At 36.0% G+C, this 23,123-nt stretch overlaps 1 protein-coding gene across 1 annotated transcript in view; it reads left to right on the forward strand.

Annotated features, from left to right (window-relative positions):
- Nucleotides 1-23,123, forward strand: part of LOC106872556 (UV excision repair protein RAD23 homolog B) — an 82,667-nt gene that overhangs the window by 56,014 nt on the left and 3,530 nt on the right. The window contains exons 3-8 of the mRNA XM_014919583.2: nucleotides 9,018-9,097; nucleotides 14,015-14,241; nucleotides 16,810-17,038; nucleotides 18,276-18,393; nucleotides 19,699-19,861; nucleotides 21,849-21,871. Of these exons, the coding sequence (XP_014775069.1) occupies nucleotides 9,018-9,097; nucleotides 14,015-14,241; nucleotides 16,810-17,038; nucleotides 18,276-18,393; nucleotides 19,699-19,861; nucleotides 21,849-21,871 (840 nt within the window). The remainder of the gene's footprint in view (nucleotides 1-9,017; nucleotides 9,098-14,014; nucleotides 14,242-16,809; nucleotides 17,039-18,275; nucleotides 18,394-19,698; nucleotides 19,862-21,848; nucleotides 21,872-23,123) is intronic.

The raw sequence follows: 23,123 nt of genomic DNA on the forward strand, positions 1-23,123 counted from the left end.
TCTCTCTCTCTCTCTCTCTCTCTCTCCCTCTCTCTCTCTCTCTCTCTCAGCTTTGACAAGAGACTTATGTAAGGTTGGGACATCGCAAGAAGGTATAAAGTAAACTATAAAAAGAAATCAAAACGACATTTTGTACATTTGGGGACTATGCCCTCTACTACAGGGTATGTGGAAAAACCGAGGAATGGAAAAGGTTGTTACTCAGATGTGTGGAGGAAGAAGGTGACATGCTCAAATATATGTTGCTATGGCAACCAGTCTGTCTCATGTAGTTCTTTGCTGCTAAAACAGCAAGAACTACATGAAACAGGCTGGTTACTATAGTAACGCTAATCTGTGCTTGTCATCTTCTTGCATCCTTCCTCCCCTACACATCTGAGCAACTACCCTTTCCATCCCTTATTTTTCCACATATCCTGAAGAAGGGGTCACAGCTCCAAAATATAGAAATATATGGTAAAACTTTCAACTTTTTGCTTTTTCTTTTTGTAGTTTATCTTCTCACATTGTTCTAGCCTTACACAAGTCACTTTTTCCATCGTATATATATATATATATATATATATATACACATATATATATATATATGTGTGTGTGTGTGTGTGTGTGTGCCGATGGCACGTAAATAGCACAGCATGATCGTTACCAATGTCGCCTTCCTGGCACGTGAAAAGACATTCGAGCGAGATCGTTGCCAGTGCCGATGGACTAGCTCCTGTGCAGGTGACACATAAAATACACCATTTTGAGCGTGGCCTTCACTAACTGGCCCTCGTGCCAGTGGCACGTAAAAGCACCCACTTGGAGTGGTTGGCGTTGGGAAGGGCATCCAGCTGTAGAAATTCTGCCAAATCAGATTGGAGCCTGGTGTCGCCTCCTTGTTCACCAGCCCTCAGTCAAATCGTCCAACCCATGCTAGCATGAAAAGCGGACGTTAAATGACGATGATGATGACAGTTGTAACCAATGATTTTGGCGAAAGTGTTATTTTGCACCAAAAATATATAAATATGCTTATCTGAGGCAAAAGGTTGATTTATTTGAGCGCATACAAAAGTATTAACAAATAATAATAACAAACTTGGACCATATAAACAATAATCAGGTATCATACAGTTATTCATTTTTCTCTCAGTATTTGCAGTGGCAACCCCTATTTTTTTAGATGTCCCTGATTCGTTTAGGTATTCTAGAAACCAATGATTGAGTCAGTTCTATGTTTACAGACCTCCATTCTTGCTGTACGAGAGCTTTCAACTGTTCAGTATTTGTTGGCTTTTCTCCGTCAACTCTGATTTTATGGATGGACCACAAATTGTCAATAGGATTGAAATCTGGAGAATTTCCTGGCCAAGGCTCCAAAATTTCAATACCTTTATCTCCAAGATACTTTTTAATCTTTCTAGCAGTGTGGCAAGGTGCTCCATCTTGTTGGAAAATGCAAGTTTCTTTGCCGAACTGCTTCTCAATGGTTGGAAGGAGATGGTTTTCAAGGATATTTTGGTACCATGTGGAATTTATAGAAGTGTTTTTCAGCAAAACTGACGGTGATCCAACACCCTTGGATGAAAAGCAACCCCACACATGAATGGTTTATGGATACTTGACTGTGGGCATGATACAGGCCTCATCATAGTGTTCACCTTGTTGCCTTCTGACGAGCCTTTTTCCAGATGTCCCAAACAATTGAAATGGTACTTCATCAGAAAAAATCACTTTGTTTCATTGTTCACTAGACTGATTTTTAGATTTTCTGCAGAATGCAAGCCTATTCTTCACATTTTTCTTGGACAAAAAATATTTCTTTGCAGCACTCCGTGAAGCTAGACCATTGTTAAGAAGTTGTTGTTGAACAATCCAAGCTGAAGTACTGACACCAAGAGACTGGTAGAATAAGTACTAGGCTTTAAAAGAGAATATCTTGGGGTTGGTTTGTTCAACTAAAACTCTTCAAGGCAGTGCTCCAGCATGGCCGTAGCCAAGTGATTGAAACAAATAAAAGATAAAAGATATATGCAAAACACGATGGGTTCCTCTTCAGTTTGTGTCTACAAATACCATTTGCACATCATGGGTTGGCCTGAGGCAGACATTTGCTCAAGATGTCCCACAATGGCATAGATTACAAGACCACATGTTTACAAATCAAGCTCTGTAAGCACACAATCATCCTGTATTTTCAATTTTCAAGACATTTTTACTTCACAATATTATTTCTTTCCATGCATCTTCACAGAATAGAAAGCATTGTTGTGGGTTAATAAATTTATGTGTCTATAGTAATACACAACATTGTGAATAGGTCATACAATATACGTTGGTTGTTGATTCAGTTGGGTTTTTTTCCAGCAATGTCATTTAGTATTTCTGTAAAACACTTTTATTTTATCTGTCAATCAGTAACTGATCCATATGAAGGGCATCCAACTGTGAAAACCGTGTGAAAGCAGACATTGCCACATAAAAAGTACCAGCCCACTCTGTGAGGTGATGGGCATTAGGAAGGGCATCTAGCCATAAAAACCATGGCAAACAGACCTTGCTGGTGCCACGTAAAAAGCACCCAGTCCACTCTGTAACTTGGTCGGCATTAGGAAGGACTCCCAAAACCAAACCAAAAGAGACATTAGAACTATCAAACCCATGCCAGCGTGAAAAATGGACGTTAAATGATGAGGATTAGATATTGGTGCCATTAGTACTGGGTTTCTTAATCTGTTATTTGATTTCAAAGTTTTTAGAATAGATACACATATCCCTGTGTGCCATAAGATGCAACTAAAAAGGGTTAGTGTCAGGAAGGGCATCCAACTGTAAAACATTCTCAAACAAAAACTGAATGAACTTCCATCTAATCCATACCAGCATGGATGAGAGGACGATGATAATCTGACGTCAATATTAACAAATTTACTATATAAAAAAGAAGGTATTCAAAACTAATTGAAGAGAAACATTTATCTCTCCAATTTTTTCATTTATTAAATGTCTTGTGTTTCTATTTCTATAATGAAACTATGTTCACAGTAAATTATATTTCATGGGAAATTTTGAAAATAAATTCAATACCATTGGTTTGATATCTGACACATGCATGCTATTTCTTACTGTTGCTCTCCTTACAACCACTTCATAAACACATTTCTCTATTCAATTCAGTTCATATAACTTTTTATCCTGTGCTCGACAAAAATCTATTTTGAAAGGACAATTAGCAGCAACAGTAGCAAATTGAACTAGCCTCGGTATTGGTTTACATATCAACTTTTGATGGTTACCTGTTTGAAAGTGACTCTCAAAAGCTTGTTTATTAAAGCAGATGCTAATGATGATGATGATTGTTTTTAATACAATAATGATAATGTAATAGTTGTATATGCCTTCTACTTCTTCCCCGCTTCATTCTTTTTAACATTGGGTCATACATTGTTTCTTACTGCTTTCTGTTGGTTGTTTTCTTTACAACTTATGCTTCTTTGTCATTGTTGTACATATGTTGATCCAACAAGGACCATCTAATTATCCTAGAGTGGTGGGGCTTTGTGAGAGTGCAGATTGCGAGTTAATCCTGTCTGTGCATTCATAGATTGGATTAAGTAGTACTTGGTGACAGTATGGGCTGGGATGCTTGTGGTGACACAAAATCTGATGGCATTTTCCTTTCTGGTTTGTCTGTGTTGCTCAGCTGCAGTCACTCTGCTGGCCTTGCATGTCTTGGAGCCCTTGTGGACTGCTGTATGCTATACTCGTCTATACAACATTTTCTATTTCTACTCTTTATGGTTAATATTGACCTTCAGTGAAGCTTTCAGTGTGTCTTTGTAGCACCTTTTCTGGCTACCTCAGATGTATTACCATGCTGGAGTTTGCACAATTTCTCTAGGAGCCAGTGAGCTGGCAGCCACATTATGTAACCTGCCTAGCACAGCTGTGACTGCATCAGGATTGTGTGGATGTTGGACACTTAAGTACAAGAGAGTTTTTCTGTATCAGTTATCCTGTCTTGCCACTTGATGCCAAAAGTTTTCTGAGGTAGATTGTATAGTAGTAGTTCAACTTCCTTGCATGCTGTTACGGTGAGTGGGAACTGTGTCCAGGTACACCTTGATCTTTGTCTCTAGAGTGATGTCTCTCCTGTTCCACATTTTCTTGTGGAATCTGCTGGATTCACCTTGTCATCAATGACAACAATTCAGGAGTGTATGCTTCCCAGGTAGGTGAACTTGCTCACCACATTCAGTTGTTGTCTGTTGATTTATGTTTGGTTCAACATATGTCTTTCTTGGAGCTGACAAATATTTCATGCCAGTCTTCTTTTTGTATTGACCATTTGACTGAAATTGTTATAGACGACAGAGACCTTGTAAACAACATATTTCTTATTAGTCTTCCATATCATACATTATAACAGATATTAGAAATTTCTTCTTGTCAGATTGCTTCATCGTAAGTCACATTTATTCTAATGTATTTTTTATGATCTACTTGTTGTTACTTTTAACAAAACACACATACACTCACACATGCTCCTATACTGATTATACTGACTGTCACTCCTTAAGTGTTCACAGGCACATTATGCTAGGCCTGCACAACTGTTATGCACTGCCAAAACATTCTCCAAGCAGGACATAACTACTGTAGTCTCCTTTAATAGCACCAGAGCACAAATACTATAATATTAACACACCCTGTGCATAAAACTGCTACAAATATTAGATCTTACAATCTCTGCTAATATCTTACTAAAGTCTCATGTATGTAACATTGCTAAAACTACATCCCACACATTAAACTTTGTATTTAGAGCCAAGAAATATTTCTACTCTGATCAGTTAAGACTAGTGGTTCCCAACCGATTTTTGACCATGCCCCAGCAAATCATTTCTAAAATCCTGATGCCCCCTTGTGATATTTAATTTTTGTTATTCAAAATTTTACTACTATTCACTTGGAGGAAGCTTAGAAGGGTATTAACTTGGTCTCTAAACAAGCTTCCTAGGAACATGGCATTCATGAAAAATAAAAGTAAAAAAAAAAAATGAAAGGACAGTTAAAGTAAGTTTCAAAAGCATTTTTGTGGAGGACACTTCGAGCCAGAGAAGTGGGCTGTTCCACTACAAATAAATAGTTGACAGACATAACAAGTTGGTGAGGCATGCTGTTGAACCAGTCAGGCCATCAACGAAGTATGTCGTCATAACACCACACAAAACCATGTTGAGCAAGACACAACAAACATACAATAGAGAACTGAAATGCAGAAATATAAAATATTTGAATATAAAATAAGTAAAGTTAGTGAGATCCTTGTGCTTCATGCCTATTACAGAGAGATTTTATATTAGGCACCAATTTAGTCAGCTTTAGTCTCAAGTCTTCTCAAGTTTCCAGTCAATTTCTTTTTTTCGATAACAAATCATTTACAGCACTAAAGCCACATTCAACTAAATATGAAGACAGGAACGGTAACAATTTTCTTGCAAAGTTGGTTGAATTTAGGTATTTGGTTTCTGTCTCATCACAGAGGCATGAGATCAATCCTTTTATATTGAATAAAGTTTTAACTGACTCATCATTTTGCTTTTATGAGAGTTCTTCTTGGTACTCTATTGAAACATCAGATATATTCACTAGCATTGGCTGCATCACCCGTGATGGAAAATCAATTTGTTTTAAATCGGAAAATCTTACTTTCAAATCTGAGGTCAATATTTTCAGATGATTCACAATGACACGTACAGCAGCATTTTTTTAGCCAATGAAACTAGTTAAAAATTTTGTCAGAAATATTTTTTTGACATACCTCAATAAATGTTACAAAGCCAAATATCTTTGCCTTTGCATCAATAAGAATTTTATTTGATCATTGATGTTGTTTATTTAACATATTCAGTTTTTCAAAGATATCTGTTAAATAACTTACAAATGCTTTACCATCAACGGTTAGCAGGTGCTTCATTTCAGGCTTGTCACTTAAAAAGTCACTAGGAACATCAAATAGTTCCATAAACCTTTTCAAGCAATTCCCCTTTGAGAACCACCTTACCTCAGTGTGAGATAAACATCTCACATAGTCTACATTTTCACAAAACTGCTTGAAAAGACTCTCACATTTGGCATTAGCTTTGAAAGCATTGATACATTTTATAACTGATTTTAGTACCTCATTGAGAACAGGAGACATATTTTTGGATACTAAGTTCTCTCTATGAATTACACAGTGCACAAGAAGCATTTCTGGGTTCTCATCTTTCATCAGTTTTAAGCAGCCTTTTTTCTTGCTCATCATAACAGGAGCACCATCTGCAGCACAAGATGTTTTGTTCTCTATTTGTATATTGCTGACATCCAAATAATTTTTTAGCTTATCATATATGACAGTGGCGGTAGTGGTGGATTCTAATGATTTGCAAAATACCATTTCTTCAGCAATTTCACCTTTATCGGTATATCTTGCATAGATTAGCAATACAACCTTGCTGTCTCTTAGAGTTGATTCATCCATTTGTAATGAGAATTTTCTTGATTTCAGCTCTTCAACAAGTTATGTTAACAGTATTGTTATTGAGTGGCATGGCTTGAACAACTTTATCTTTTTCCTGGACTGTTTTTAAAAATGCTGATATTGGTGGTTTAATAAAATTCTCTCTAATAGTATGATTTTTTTCCATGTTTAGTGACGAGTAACTAAATTTCATAACTAGCCTCAAGAGTGTGACAGGCGTTAACAGTTTGTGTAATAAACAGAGATGTTATTGTTGTTCTTTTTGCACACTTCTCCATAAAGTAATTTAAATCTGAATTTACATACGCACTGTTTCGTCTTCAAATGCAACTCAAGATGATTTGGTTTCATTGATTCATTGGTCAAGCATTGTTGGCACAAGAGGCAGAAAGGTGACCGTTTATCATGGATAGCGGGTATAAATCCAAATTTTAGACATTCCTCTAAATATTGACGAACTTTCTTTTTTTACTTGCATTACTCGTTTTATGTATTTTTGAATCAAACACAAAGAGATTTCAGTTAAAGCAAATTTTTTCAACAATTTCTTCAAAAGGATTTCAGTATAAACTTTTGGAAAATATACTCAAAAAGAAACAAAAAATATTCCATGGATCTTTTCAGCTGCAAAAGCATTTCTATCAATGATGGAAGTTTATCTTACTTTTTTGCTGAATTCACAAACTCGATAATAATTCCTGACTGGTGGGAATAAAATGTCTTGTTAATTTTTATCTCTGTTCGTATCTCTGTTGGTATAGTTGTGTACAAGAGGTACACATAACCCTATGCATGCCCCACCAAGTTATTACCATGCCCCATGTTGGGAATTATGGGTTAAGACAGTTATTAGAGTATTTGCTCACTCACATCTTGAGTGGTGCAGATACACACACACACACACACACACACACTGAACTGCATCTGAAAGAAAACCAGCTAATTGGCAAAGATGCAATCTAATATAATAAATATGAAAACTAAGAGAAAGAGGGAGATGATGTACAACTTTAAGACATGTCTCTTTGTACAGAAATTCTTGTCCTCAACATACTGAATACTATCATTTTAGTGATAACTGCACCTCATCCTAAAAGAGGTCACCATCCTTGATCTCATACCTCATGCCAGTAGCTATACAATGGTAAAAAATTAAATAAATGGTAAATAGCATTCCAAATTGAAAAGAAATACCTCCCCTTCTCTCTACCTATCTGTCTGTCTATCCTATCACTTACCTGTCTGTCACATACTCACCTATCTCTCACATACCCACCTACCTATCACCTACCTACCTACCTACCCACCCATCCATCCATCTCTGGTGGTGGTAGCCGGGGCAGTCAGGGATGATGGTAATAGTATGTGATATGAAAGACAGTGCTGATAGTGATGGAGGGGAAGGCAGTGGCATCAGAAGTCTGAATGGTGTGTGTATGGCAGTTGTGGTGGTGATGGTACTAGTGATGGTGATGGTTGAAAACACTCAACAGAAAGAGAGAGAGAGAGAGAGAGAGAGAGAGAGAAAGAAAGAGGTTAGACAGAAAAAGTAATTGTAACTGACCTCTGAATGGGAAGACAAAAGACGTTTATCATGAAGCTTTGCAATAATCTTCAATTTGACAAATTATATCATTGTTTTGATAAATATTGGTCAAGTTTGATAAATTTAATATGTATTCAATGCATGAAGTGTCATTGTTGGGCCCAAGGCCCAATGAGGAGCCCTTCATAGGAGCTAGCTTAAAAGCTGCTCTATCGGGCGGCTTTTAAGCTAGTCACCAATATGTCGTAATCACTGACTGTCAGATACACAACTTCTCTTCTCTGTCTCTTCTATTGCTTCAACAGATAGAACAATTTTTTTTAATAACCTTGGTATGCAATCTCTATCCCGGAGTCAATACATTTACCTTTCATTTTGACATTTTTTCCTGACCAAGCACTTCACTAAATGATGTACTCAGTCCTCACTTTAGAGTTTACTTTCTAGAAGTCTCACTTTAAGTTTGTCCTGCTGACATCAATCTTTGATCAGTTTTATTGTTCGTCCTTTTAGGGTTGTTTCAAAAACAATCAACCAATCCAGTGCAGTAGACTGGTGGAACTGTTAGAACAGCAGACTGATGCCTTGTAGTATTCTGTTCTTTGCATACTGAGTTCAAATCCTGTCATGGACAACTTGGGTAATAGGTAGACTTAATCAGTCACACAACTTAGCAATTTGGATGCTTTTAATGGAGTTTGCTTTTTTCTAAAAAGTTGGGTCAGGTTTGTGGTTTGAGGATACCTTACTTTGTTTCTTCTCATTCACAAAGATCTTGTAAAAGATGACAGACACTCCCTTCCTCACCAAATGTATCATTAAAAAAAGTCTTAAAGGTTTTTCTGTGCCTCGCTTAAATTTTAATTCACATCATAGTTCATAAATTGTCTTAAAGTTGTCTCATGCACTGAATGTATAAAACAATATTTCTGATTTCTTTAATGTCGATTTTTCTATTTTCAGGGAAAATTCTTGAAGATGAGAAAAAAATAGTTGACTATGATATAGAAGAAAGTAAATTTGTTGTTCTTATGGTAACTAAAGTAAGTTTCCAAACTAAATTTCATTTTTAACTATTTAGAATAGTGTTTCTCAGTCATTTTTGTCCCACACCCAATTTAATAAACAGAAAAAATGTTCGACCTTCTCCCACCATGAATGAAAACTTTATTTTAAGTTTTATTCATTTGTTGCTTATGACTTGTTTTGAAGTAATCTTCCCACCAAAATATTGCTAAGTCTATCTACAAGGGCATGCACCCTCCCTTGGAAAACATTAGTTTGGAATTTTCCATGTGGTAGATATTTTACTTTCAAAAGTTTAATTTCAAGGACAGAACTGTTAGTATTCTCCTAATAGAAACTGTTATCATCATCATCATTTAACATTTGCTTTCAATGCTGGCACAGGGAGATCTCCAGACTGTCTGTTGTGGCATGGTTTCTATGGCTGGATGACCTTCCTAATGTCAACCACTTAAGAGTGTGCTGGGTACTTCTTATGTGCCACTGGCATGGATACGTTAACGCAGCACTGGCACAGGTGCATTTTATGTGGTACTGGCACCTGAAAGGACAAACCTGTATGTGTGGAAGACAGCGATTTTACTTAACTTGACATGTCTTATCAAGTACATCAAAATTGCTGTTTCACCCAGTCCCTTGTCAGACAAAATATCTTAGTTTGAATTCAAATTCTACCAAGGTTGACTTTACCTTTCATTGTTTTGGGATGGGGTCGGTAAAATTAAGTACTAGTTAAATATTGGAGTTGATGGCATCACCTCCCCTATATTTCAAGTTTTGTGTCTATGCTAAAAACAGTTAAGGACACCTAATTTGCAGATTTGTTAAAGCATTGGACAAACTACCTTGCAGTATTTCTTTTGGTTCATTACATGTTAAGTTCATATCCTGTTGAAGTCAAATTTACCTTTAACCTTTTAGCATTTAACCCTTTTGATACCAACCAATTTGAGACTGCCCTAGGTTCTGTGACATAGAACTTAGTTTTTAAAGTGGTCTGAATTATAATCTTCCATCAAAATTTTATGCTAATTTGTTCCAGACCCTAGCTTAATAATTAAAAAGTTATTTTACCAAATATTTCATTCTTTTAAAAATTAATTGAATCAAAGGTAGCATATGTTAACAGAAATTTGGAAACAAAAGGGTTAAACCAGCCACATTAGGCCCAAATATTCTATTTGTTTTATAGTCAAACCAGCCAGGCCTTGCCTTTCACACCTACCCAACTATGTCCTAAAAATAAACAATCACATTATTGAAGTCTTGATGCTGTGAGATAATACATGATTAATTGAAAGCAACATAAGTAAATAGGCATTGTTTGATGGAGTATAATCTGAATGCTAAAAGGTTAATTCTTTCAGGGATGATAAAATGGGTACCTTTGCTGGTGATGTGTAAGAGACACTCATGCCAGTGACATGTGGGAGGCAGCCTCGCTAGTGACACATAAGAGGCATCCAGTACACACTGGAGTGGTTGGCATTAGGAAGGACATCCAGCCATAGAAACCACACCAAAACAGATGGCTTACCAGTTTCAGTCAAACTGTCTAACCCATGCCAGCATGGAAAACAGATGTTGAATGATCATTCAGCATCTGTTTATCTAATTGACTAATTACTTCCTCCAAATTGCTTGCTTTGAGCCTAAAGTGATATAGCTGATCATTCAATATGTTCTTAGTGATTTTCAAGAGTAACTGAAGAAATTAATGTTCATTTTGGATATTATTCCAAACTGGGACTTTTTTTACTGAGCACTTTGGAATGTCTACCTTGTACTAAGGTTAGACAAAGTGGTTTTCTTTTTTCTTTCTTTAAAAAAATATTTCAATTTTTATTTCACTGACTTCAATGATATATGGGAACTGCCTGTAAAAGAAATTACATTGAAAGCAGCAAAACAGTTCATCATCATCATCATCATCATCGTCCGCTTTCCATGCTAGCATGGGTTGGACGATTTGACTGAAGACTGGTGAAACCGGATGGCAACATCAGGCTCCAATCTGATTTGGCAGAGTTTCTACAGCTGGATGCCCTTCCTAACGCCAACCGCTCAGAGAGTGTAGTGGGTGCTTTTACGTGTCACCCACACGAAGGCCAGTCAGGCAGTACTAGCAACGGCCACGCTCAAAATGGTGTATTTTATGTGCCACCCGCACAAGAGCCAGTTCAGGGGCACTGGCAACGATCTCGCTCGTTGTTATGAAATGGAAATTCAAAAAACAAAACAAAAAAGTAAGAAAAAAAAGTAATGAACACACAGACAGGAGAGTAAAAAAAAAATATTAAAAAAGACATTTCAGGTAAAAAAAAAAACTTAGTAATGCAGAAAGCATTTAACGACAATACACATACTTGATCAAATGAAACTGTAATCAACATTATCCAAGTCCCATCATTTTCAAGTGTGCTTTCAAACAACAACAAAAAAATGAAAGGAACATGGATATAGGCACAAGTATGACTGTGGTAAGAAGTTTGCTTCCAAACCACATGGTTCTGGGTTCAATCCCACTGAGTGGCACTTTAGGCAAGTGTCTTCTAACTATAGCTTATGAGTGGATTTGGTAGGCAGAAACTGAAAGAAGCCCATCATGTACGTTATATATGATCAGAATACTATGATTTTCTTTTCTAGTATTGGCACAGGGCCTGAAATTTGTGGGAGGGGGATAGTTGATTTAATCAACCCCGAAAGGATGAAAGACAAAGTCGACCTCGGTGGAATTTGAACTCAAAATGTAGTGACGGGCGAAATATCGCTAAGCATTTCGTCCAGCATGCTAACGATTCTGCCAGCTTGCTGCCTTCAGAATGCTATGATTTTGATGAGGATAACATTAGTTTTTTAAGGTTATTCAATTTTTCTCAACTGATCAATGGACCAATTGAGTAAACTGATCAATGACTGAGTCTGTAACGACTATTGGAAACAGCTGTAAATCAAATGTACTACAATAAAAGAATATGAGTGCTGGTTTGTTACATTTGTGACCCTATTATAGATAGGTAGTCAGTGCCAATGTAATTTTCAGCATTATGTGTTCAGATGGAGTCGCCATGGACATATAAGTTATAGAATTACGAGATCAGGAAATAAAACGGAAGTTGCGTCCTGTAGAAGCATATTCTTGCCAATGTCGTCTCCTTCATTGGACAGGAAACTCAGCTTGCGAAGACTTATTGGGGCAAGCGAATAGCGAAATCTGGATAGCACCTGTGCCCAGTGTCGCCTTTCTGGCACTTGTGCCCGTGACATGTGTAAGGATTTTCAAGCGAGATCGTTGCCAGTGCCCCTGGACTGGCCCTTGTGCAGGTGGCACATAAAATACACCATTTTGAGCGTGGCCGTTGCCAGTACCACCTGACTGGCCTTCGTGCGGGTGACACGTAAAAGCACCCACTACACTCTCTGAGTGGTTGGCGTTAGGAAGGGCATCCAGCTGTAGAAACTGCCAAATCAGATTGGAGGCTGGTGTTGCCATCCGGTTTCACCAGTCCTCAGTCAAATCGTCCAACCGATGTTAGCATGGAAAGCGGATGTTAAACGATGATGATGATGATGAAATATGGTATCGTAAAGATTTCAAAAAATTGGGAGGAGCATCTCTCTGGTAAGAAAGGCAAAGCCCCTTTTCTGTTAGGACGAATCTGTTTCCTAACTGACTAAAATAACTTCACAACCATATGAAAAACCAACAAATATTTCATGGTGCAAGGGTAATCCAGACAAAGTAATGATCAAGCAGGAGATGGAACCAAAAAAAGAACTCCAAAATGATTGAATATTACTAAATTTTTTCCAGGATCTTTTATAGTTTTACATGTCAACTATCCACATTATGACCACTCTTACGAAACAGCTCCTTGTGGAGCATTGTAATATCAATATCAGCATTGAAAATGTATGTTAAATGATGATGGTATATATTGTAAAATTTGTGTTGATGACATACTTCAGCCAATCTGTTCTGAGCTGTCAGGCAAAATCCTAGTCAACACAAAGTTTTACAAGAAATTTAGCTCTACTCTGTTGAGTGTCCCCAATCCCTAGTCGGTAAATGTTTTATTCTTAAATCTGTTTCAAAATAGCATCATATTAACATCTCTATATATTGTGTTTTATTATTCTATTTTATACTGTGTATTTGTTTGTATGCTTCCCCATATATTTTTTAATTGGTCTCTTTTTATATTGTATAATCATCTTCATGTAATTTATCTGTCCCATCTTACTCCATATTTCAAGTCTTCTGTTTAACATACATTGCATTTTATTGTATCTCTTTGAGCTCTTGCAGCTAAAAAAGAAAAAGATTAGTGCTGTTGACAGTGCTAGCAACAGAATACTGAAGTAACAATAGTGCTATTTTTATCAGCGACAATATTTAGTTTAATCTGTTCAGAATCCAAATCTTGCTGAGGCTGGCTTTTTGTTGACCTCTCTGGGACTGATTAAATGTATACAAGGCAAATATTGTGCTTAAGCTGCCACAAAGTATTAACATCTAACTATCTATACCAATCATTACTGTGGTTGCTCTGTTGGCAGACTTGGTGAGCTATCAGGAATTTATAACTTAGAATACCTTCTTGTCGTCAACAGTTGATACTGTCATCACTATACTGGTTGTAGAAGTTTTCTTGTCAGGTTTGAAATCTTGTCCAATTGGAAAATAACGAACACAAATAATTTTATACACATGCATAGCCATTAACCTTTTTGTTACCATATTTCTGATGAAATTTGCTACTTTTGTTTCAGTTTTTAAAACCATGAAGAAGTTAGTAAAATAACTTTGTTGTTATTGAGCTAGAACAAATCAAATTGATTTAATAAATAACATCTTTCTCTTATGAATCTATAGTTGTGGTTTCAAGTGAAAAATAAAATCATGTTTTTTCTTTTTTTTAATTAAACAGAGTAAGCCTCAGCTGGCCAAAGTATCAGAGGGTTCAACATCCCAGGGAGAAACTGCTAGTGCTGCCTCATCAGAGAAGTCTGTACCTGCTACCACTCAGGGAGCATCAGCCACCCCTACATCAGACAGTGGCTCTTCTCAAAGTTCGAAAGGCTCACAAGGTAGTGAAGCAGACAAATCTACTGCTGACGCTAACCCTGAATCGCAAGCTACAGAAATTACTTCAGAGTAAGTATGGGTCTTAACTGGCTGTAGTGTCTTTGTTGATTGTGTTTAATGAATTTTCACATCTTCGATACACCACAACATTTTTGTCTAGCAGGACTAATGGAAGAGTATTTATGATGATTCAGTATTTGGCTAAAGAAATATGAAATGGCTGATTTAAATAAAGTAGATGTTACTGCTTAACCTGCTGCAAAGTATTAACATCTATCTATCTATCTATACCAATCATTGTTGTGGTTGCTTTGTTGACATATTTGATGAGCTATCAGGAATTTATAACTAGAATACCTTCTTGTTGTCAACATTCAATACTGTTATCGCCACACTGGTTGTAGAAGTTTTCTTGTCAGGTTTGAAATCTTGTCCAATTGAAAAATAATGAACACAGATAATTCTATGCACATGCATACCCATTGACCTTTTTGTTACCATATTTCTGATGAAATTTGCTGCGTTTGTTTCAACTCCGAAAATCATGAAGAATTTAGTAAAAAAGCTTTGTTGTTATTGAGCTAGAATACGGATCAAATTAATATAAAACTTTGAAGAAAAATTTGAATCAAGATCACTTTAAAACAGGAAGTTTGCATCAGAAAATCTGGGGCAGTCTCATGCAGGTTGGTATAAAAGGCTTCGTGGACAAATGTTGCATATTGTTAAAAAGGCTTTGTGGACGAATGTTGCATATTGTTAAAGACAAAATATTGATTTCAAACTTTGGCACAAGGCCAGCAATTTCGGTGGGAAGGGTGAATCAATTACATCAACTGCAGTGCTCAGTCAGTACTTATTTTATCAACCCCTGAAAGGATGAAAAGCAAAGTTGGCCTTAGTGGAATTTGAACTCAGAATATAAAGATAGATGAAATGCTGCTAAGCATTTTGCCCGGTGTGCTAATGATTCTGCTAGCTTGCCAACTTAGTTAAAGAAACAAATGTTAAATGCATAAAGAAATGATTATGTACAGCAATGGTTTAAAATGGCTTTATAATTAGGAAGCTAATTACTACAACATGATCTATTCAAATTCTGCTTGAATCATTGTATTGAGGTCTGTTGCATGGTGTTTTATTCTTATTGCCTCAGTTTACCTTGTTGAAAATAGGCAATACTCCTCATGACCTGGGTAACTTGTTGTGTATTTATAATGTTAATAAGCATCTATGCAAATGATCAAGGAAAATTATTTCAACCTCATTAAAATAGGACTTGATGGTGAAATATTTGTTTTAAAGGTTAAGCCTGACTTAAAGAAATTGATGTGAAATATATTTTGTATGTTTTTACATTGCAACTCCATGTTCAATTATCCTACATTTTGGTGGGGTTTTTTGTGAGTCTTGGCTCTGAGCATTCAGTTCAGCTAGCTGAATTCCAGCTTAATGAAATTAATGTCTATGTGGTTGAGTATTCCACTAGCACTTGAACCTTTAACACAATTTGAAGGCCAAATCAGTATTATGATAGCTCACCAAATATGTCAACAGAGCAACCACAGCAATGATTGGTATAGATAGATAGATGTTAATACTTTGCTACAGCTTAAGCAGTAACATTTACTTTATTTAAATCAGCCGTTTCATATTTCTTTAGCCAAATACTGAATCATCATAAATACTTTTCCATTAGTCCTGCTAGACAAAAATGTTGTGTATCTAGAATGTGAGGGACCGATAATTGTCTCCAGTGGAGTTGATAAAATTATCAACCCTGAAAGGCTAAAGGTTGACTTGGTAGGATTTGAACTTAGTGTGTAGAGAGTTGACACACATTGCAAGGCGTTTTATCCAATGTTCATATGATTCTGCTAATTAGCCATCTTGCTTGTTACCATTAATCACAAGATTATCTGTTAATCATTCACTGATAATATACAGATAGTGTCATGACATGTAGCACTCAGCTGAACTTTGCCATTTGTTTAAATTAGTTCATTTCTTTGAACTGGGGTTTAGTTTGTGTTTTGACAAGTTTGCAATTTGTGTGCATAGCATTGTGTCAAATACATCAATTATGGTATACCTTAGAACTCCTTTCCTGTTGTTGCTTTGTGACTTCTTGACTCTGATTGAACAGACCTATGATCAGTGGTGTTCCAACCATAACAGTACTCTCCTATTGTATATCTTGGACTTCATCAACTAATGTGTCTTCCTTTTTTTAAGATGGGTGGTAGAGTGATTTGTGTCAAAATTTGAAAGAATCCTCCTTCCTTTTTGCTGGCTGAATTGTTAGCACACTGGGCAAAAGCTTAACAGCACTTCTTCCAGCTTGACTTCTGAATTATCAGTTTTTCAGGTCGATAAAATAAGTACCAGCTGAACACTGGAGCTAATGTAATCCCCCTCCCATAAAATTTCAGGCCTTGTGCCTATATTAGAAAATGATTATTATTCTATTGACTACAGCATTTATAGGAATGTAGTTATTCTACACCAAATGTATTTTGAAGTTCGACATGATTCTCATGATTGTGACATTCAGTTTAGGAAATGAAAAATTTCCAAATTTAAGCTGTCTTTATAAGTGCTAAGTATAATTTTTCCATTTTTTTTTTCTTTTTCTAGCTCTGATGATATAAGTACTCTGGCAACCGAGACAGCCACAGCCCTGGCTGCAGCCATCGATGAACCATTATCTGTCTTGCAATCCGCAGAAAGTGCATTGGTGACTGGTCAGGACTATGAAAATATGGTGCTGGAAATTATGAAACTTGGTTTTGATCGAGAGCAAGTTGAGCGAGCTTTAAGAGTCAATTTCAACAACCCTGATAGAGCTGTGGAGTATTTGTATAATGTAAGCAATGCTTTGAGCTGTTTTCAAAATACATGTTTATCGAGGAGTGAAATGAAACAACAGTTTTTGTTTTTTTTTTAAATATTATAATAATCATTTCATTTTATGAGTTTTTTCTTTTCTGCATGGTTGCATTCTAATTAAACAAGTAAATAAATCTAATTACAAAATATAGTAGAAATGTGTAAATATATTAAAAATATAGCAGAAATATTTAGCTCAAAGATCATATAACTAGGTGTCATGGCAAGAGACTGTCATAGATATGAATACCACAGCAGCCATATGACTTGAGTTTCATTGTTATCACTTGCTGATTTGGTTCTTCAGCAGTAGCAGCAGCATTGCTTTAATGTCTACTTTTCTATGCATGAGTCAGACAAGTTGTTGAGAGCGATTTTCTGATGCTAAGTGCCCTTCCTGGTTGGATGTCATAATTAATGATCTCCTTAATTACTGAGTGGATATTTGAGTAGTAAGTTTAATAAATCCTCTGGTTTAACACCACACCACTTGGTATTTGAGTGTCCTTACTAAATCTCACTCTTTTGTAGATTATTCAGACCTGACCCCTGAAGAAAAATTGTCTTGAGGATCCATTTCTGATCATCTTCACTTTGCAGAGTGTCCTGTTTAGCGAAGGACTGAGGCCAGAAAGTACAGGGTGACACTCCCGGAAGTTATCCTGGTTTGTAACTGGTGTTCTGTAAACCAAGAAGCCCACTTACAACCACTCCTAGTTTGACTACTTAAAGACATTGAAACTGATAGTTTCTGGAAAGTCATGAATTGCAATTTTTTTTTTTTTTAAAAAGCAAAGAAAATCTTGGGCCATATGCTCTTTTCAGCCTCTGACATTTTCAAAGAGATTCAGGAGATTGGTTAATAAATCAGTAAATATTCTCTTGCCATCATTGTGCTAAGTCTGCCCTAATATAATAGCCTTCTGGTCTCCTCCAAAATACCTTATGTCTTTCATTTTGTATCTTGTTCAGTCAAGGTTCCAGACATGGTTCCTTTGGATTTCGTTGTTTTCAAACTCCCTCACTTCCCAAATTTTACCTCTGTTAACTAATAGAAATTTTAGGAATCTCATATTATATGATGAGAGAATGAACTGTATTTTGTAAGATTGTTGTCTCGGAAACCCTATTCAAAAGTATAGCTTACCTACAACTTAATGTTTGTTGTGCTGGGATTTACACTGTTTCCTGTTCTTTACTGTTCTGTCTGAAAGGGAGGTAGTGCTCAGGATGTGGAGCCAGGAATAATGGAAGAGGCATTATCTGGCAGTGAAACTAATGTAACCAGTTCCAGTACTCCTCTTCAGTCTGCTACAACACCATCCTCTTCTGGTAATGTATTCTTCTTTAATTGTTACAATTTTCTTGTTAAACTTTTGTCTTAAATCTCTGTCAAACATCACTCATGACAGATGGGTTGGTTGGTCTTTCTTCTCTTTAACTGTTTCTGACACCAACTTTTAATCCTTTAGCATTCAAATTACTATATTAGATGTAATGTGTATTTATTCACATTGTTTTGAAATAACCATGCATTATATCATAGCTTCGAGATTTTAATGTGATTGTTTAACTAAAGAATGACAATGTAGGATAGGTGTGAGAAGCCAGTTTGAACATGAAACAAGTAGAATATTTGGACTTGATATGGCCATATTAAATGTTAAAAAGTTAAACTGCTAGAATGTCTGTGTGCTTGATATTGGTGAGATGGAACTTCAATAGCAATTTTATGTGGAAAGAATTCATTTGGAGTCTTATGGCAGTTATGAGTCTACAGGCTCATTAGACCAGAACTTAACCTAATATCCATGGCATGTAAATAACAGAATATAATACTCACCCTTAAATGGGATACCAGTCTGTCACAAAGTCAGCTTGTAATTTTTGTTACATTGTGTAGTTCTGGCTGTTTTGTTTAGTATTTTATTAGTTTGCTGTGCCAAATTCAATTCTAGCTGCAATAGACCTGTATTCTCTCGAATATAAACTTATCTCCTTAAGGATATCCTTGAAATACTTATTGTCCCTTTGCATTCAGATTTAAACTGTACCTTTTCAACCTTGCAATATTAGTAAAATATTTAAGGTTTCTAACTATATGGTCTCAAGTTCTATCTTGCTGCATGGCACCTTGAGTGTTTTCTGTAGCAGGTAGCTGACCTGTGAGTGCCTTTAGTAAATGAAAACCATTAGGAAGCCTGTTGTGTGTGTGTGTGTGTGTGTGTGTGTGCATGCGTAAGTGTTTTATATACTGCATAAAAATGTTGATAAAAGCAGTGATATTATGTTGACATTTACTCTCAGCAAATTCTTTTGCTGTGCACTTTTCAAAACCAGTACAAAAGTCCTTTACTTGAAAAACAAGTAACAGTCAATGACGAGAAAGGCTTCTGGCTGTGAAACAATAAACAATGCCTTAATAATATGTATTTGTTCAATCTGTGTTGGTATGAGAAAATGGATGAATACTGGATTTAGTTTTATTGACTTGTGTGTGTGTGTGTGTGCATTTCCTGTTAGTGTGTGTTTTTTAAACTTTTAAACCATCTGGAAATACCTAGCTTTACTTTCCTCTAGTAACTTTTCTTTAATATTCTCTATCTTTCTTCATTTTATTCTCTTTAAATTTTACAGACAATCCTTTGGATTTTCTCCGAAACCAACTACAATTTCAACAAATGCGTCGTGTTATCCAAAGAAACCCTCATGTCTTACCTGCCATATTGCAACAGATAGGTACAACAAATCCTCCTCTTCTACAGGTGAGTGTACATACATCAGTCTTCCATCAACTAATGTATTTAGTCTGATCCTGAGTTCAAATTCCACCAAGGTTGACTTTGCCTTTTATCTTTTCAGTTTTTTTTTTTTTTCAAATATTTTTTTAATACTTCCTTAGTCTGGAGTAAAGAGCAGAACCTATGATCATTGCAGATCCTCTGAGAATGATGAGATTGATGCTGTTAATGTTCCATTTTAACTGATCAACACCTGCTGGCAAAAACATGAGTGAGGAGGAAATTTCTGAGAGCTAGTATTTTTGGAGAAGGATTGCACATAGTGGTTACTGTATGGAGCAGACTGGGTATACCAAGTGTGATAAGAGGTGGAGAGACAAGTTAGTCTAGTGTACCTAAAGGGAGGAGGTGCAAAACTAGTCATCTCTGAAAAACAATAGGAAAAACAGGAGACAACATTCCTGTGTCTGTAAGTGATGGTATGTCAATCAGTTAGGTGGCCCTATATGCATTAGTTGATTATTCATGATTAGTGTAGTGTTATATATTATTATATTAGTGTGTCTGTTCTATATTGTATATATATATATATATATATATATAAACTGTAATGCCTTCAATCATTGTAAAGTACAACCAAGTCATGTTTTTAGCTATATATCTTATTTATTCTTTGCCTTCTCTGCAAGAGTTAATCCAGGTGAATGCAGTTGGTTGTATCTTAGATGTGATTTGTCACTAATAACATCTCCACATCTTACCTCATTCTCAGTTCATTCTAGTCTAAGTCTTGCCATATCTCTGCTGCTCATATTTAGACCAAACTCAATATCTTATTTTTTTGATATTGTTTGGTCAGAGGTAAATGGGAAAAGCCAGTTGCCATGAATCAAGTGAAAGGAAGTTGTTCTGACATTAGGTACCTAATCCACATGCTTGGAATAGAATGTACTCTATTAAAAGCTTGCAATGGAAAGATGGTTGTGTTAAATCAACTGATGGGTTAGCTTTGCCACCCTACAATGGAAACAGTCTCTGCTGGTCATTGAAACTTGAAGATTCTATTTAGAGAGCATAAAAATGGGCTTTTTTTCTTTTTTTCTTTTTGTTAATGTCAAATATACAATATTTTCTGGCATACAAGTCAAATATTTTGAGATGAAAATTTAGGGCCAATAAAAGGTAGGTCGACCAAGAATTCTTTGGAGGATCAAAAATTTCATGTGAAATGCAACAGGATTTGGAAAAACAGTGACAAAGTTTGAATGTTTACACCATATATTACATCAACTTGTAAGCTGGAAAATATGGTATATTGATATCTGATGCTACTTATTGTTCTGTTCTGACTTTCCACAAGGCCAGTTTCATGAAAGCTTACTTTGGTTAACAGTTAAACTATGCTAATGAGACACTGAACAAGACAATGAAATGCATAGGGAATGTTATGTGCATGATGTTTAACCCATTTGATGCCACTATGCTAAAGCACCCCACTGCCACTCCATCCACTGGTTCTGTGATATAAATTTTTAGTTTTGAAGTGATCCAAATTAAGCCTTCCATCAAAATTTTATGTTAATTTGTTTCAGGCACCAACTTAATAAGGACAATTACTTCACTAATTTTTTTCGTTGATTTTCAAAATCAATTAAAACAAAAGAGTAAGCATGGCAAGAAATTTGCTTCTCAACCATGTGATTTCTGGTTCTATCTCAGTGTGTGTGTGGCACCTTAGGCAAGCATCTACTATAGTCCTGGGCCAACCAAAGCCTTGTCAGTGAATTTGGTGGACAGAAACTGAAAGAAACCGAAAGAAAGGCAGTGAGCTGGTAGAACCGTTAGCACGCCGGGCGAAATGCTTAGCGGTATTTCGTCTGCCGCTACGTTCTGAGTTCAAATTCTGCCAAGGTCGACTTTGCCTTTCATCCTTTCGGGGTCGATAAATTAAGTACCAGTTATGCACTGGGGTCGATGTAATCGACTTAATCCCTTTGTCTGTCCTTGTTTGTCCCCTCTATGTTTAGCCCCTTGTGGGCAATAAAGAAATAAGAAACTGAAAGAAACCGGTCATATACTTGTGTGTGTTTTGTATTACATGAAAGTCGTAAATGAGTGTCGTCATGCAAATGGTTTCTCTGTTTCCAGTCTTCCATGAAAACATGTCTAGTCAGACATGTCTGGAAACATGGTGAGGATTAGCAAATTGCATCCAGCCATAGAAAATTAGCCTCAGTAAAATTCCATCTGACGTATGCAGGTATGGAAAAGTGGTTGTTTAACTGACGATGATGATGAAATGCAGGTCACAAAAGGGTTAACCTCTAAACAGAAACCCAGACTTTCAGTGTTGTATTTATAGACTCTGCTGTGATTTGCTTTATTTTGTAATAACATTCAATAACTAGGCAAAATTCATAAGTATATTTGCTAGAGCTGAATGGCTAGTGGTAAAAGTGGAATTAGCATCTTGATATTGTTGATGATGGTGAAAGTGGTGTGAAGTGAATCAAGTTGTTGACTCATCAGCTGAAGATTGTACACTTACTGTCTTGTCGTTGACACTATTATGTCCTGTCTCTGATGATCTGTTTTAGTGCTAGCTGGAATACTGGACTGAAAAATTTGATTGGTTTGTCATCCTAAGATTGATTGATTTCACACAATATGGAAATTACACTGTGTAACACAATTTTGTCTTTGGGTAGTAAAGGTTATTTTCTATTTGCTTAACTCTACAAAGTATGAAAAAATGTCTAATATTTCCTTCAAACTTTGCTTTTGTTACATTTATTCAAACCTCAAAGAATCCCTTCCAACATGTGGTTATGATGCTCCCCCACTACTTCTGCTCATGATTAGAGATGCATATATTGTCAGCCGCTAAGCGATGTGATCAAGTGGTTATGGTCAAGCAGCTGACAAACAAATCAGGTATTGAGCAGAATAATTGTTATGATATTTCTGCTTCAGCAACTCAGCATGGAATTCATTTGAAATGTAAACACCAAAATAAAGTTTGAAGGGAATAGTAGTCATTTCCTTTGATTTCTAGATCGAGGCAAATAGGAAATAACATTTACTGGCCAAAGACAAAAAAAAAAAAAAGAAAAATTCTGTTTTACAGTGTTATGTAACTTTTGATGAGAAAGATGTTACAGATGAAATTCTGGAGATTTAGGAATATCCTTGATGGTTACAACAAGCAAGAAAATGCAGAATGTTATAATTTCTTTCGGGAAAACTATTGTAATTAATAGTTTTCTAATGAAAAGAGTGATTTTTTTGCTTTGCTTTTTAGTGTTTTTTTTTTTTTTTTTT

The sequence above is a fragment of the Octopus bimaculoides genome, chromosome 9 (genome assembly GCF_001194135.2).
Source record: "Octopus bimaculoides isolate UCB-OBI-ISO-001 chromosome 9, ASM119413v2, whole genome shotgun sequence".
Taxonomy (NCBI): domain Eukaryota; kingdom Metazoa; phylum Mollusca; class Cephalopoda; order Octopoda; family Octopodidae; genus Octopus; species Octopus bimaculoides.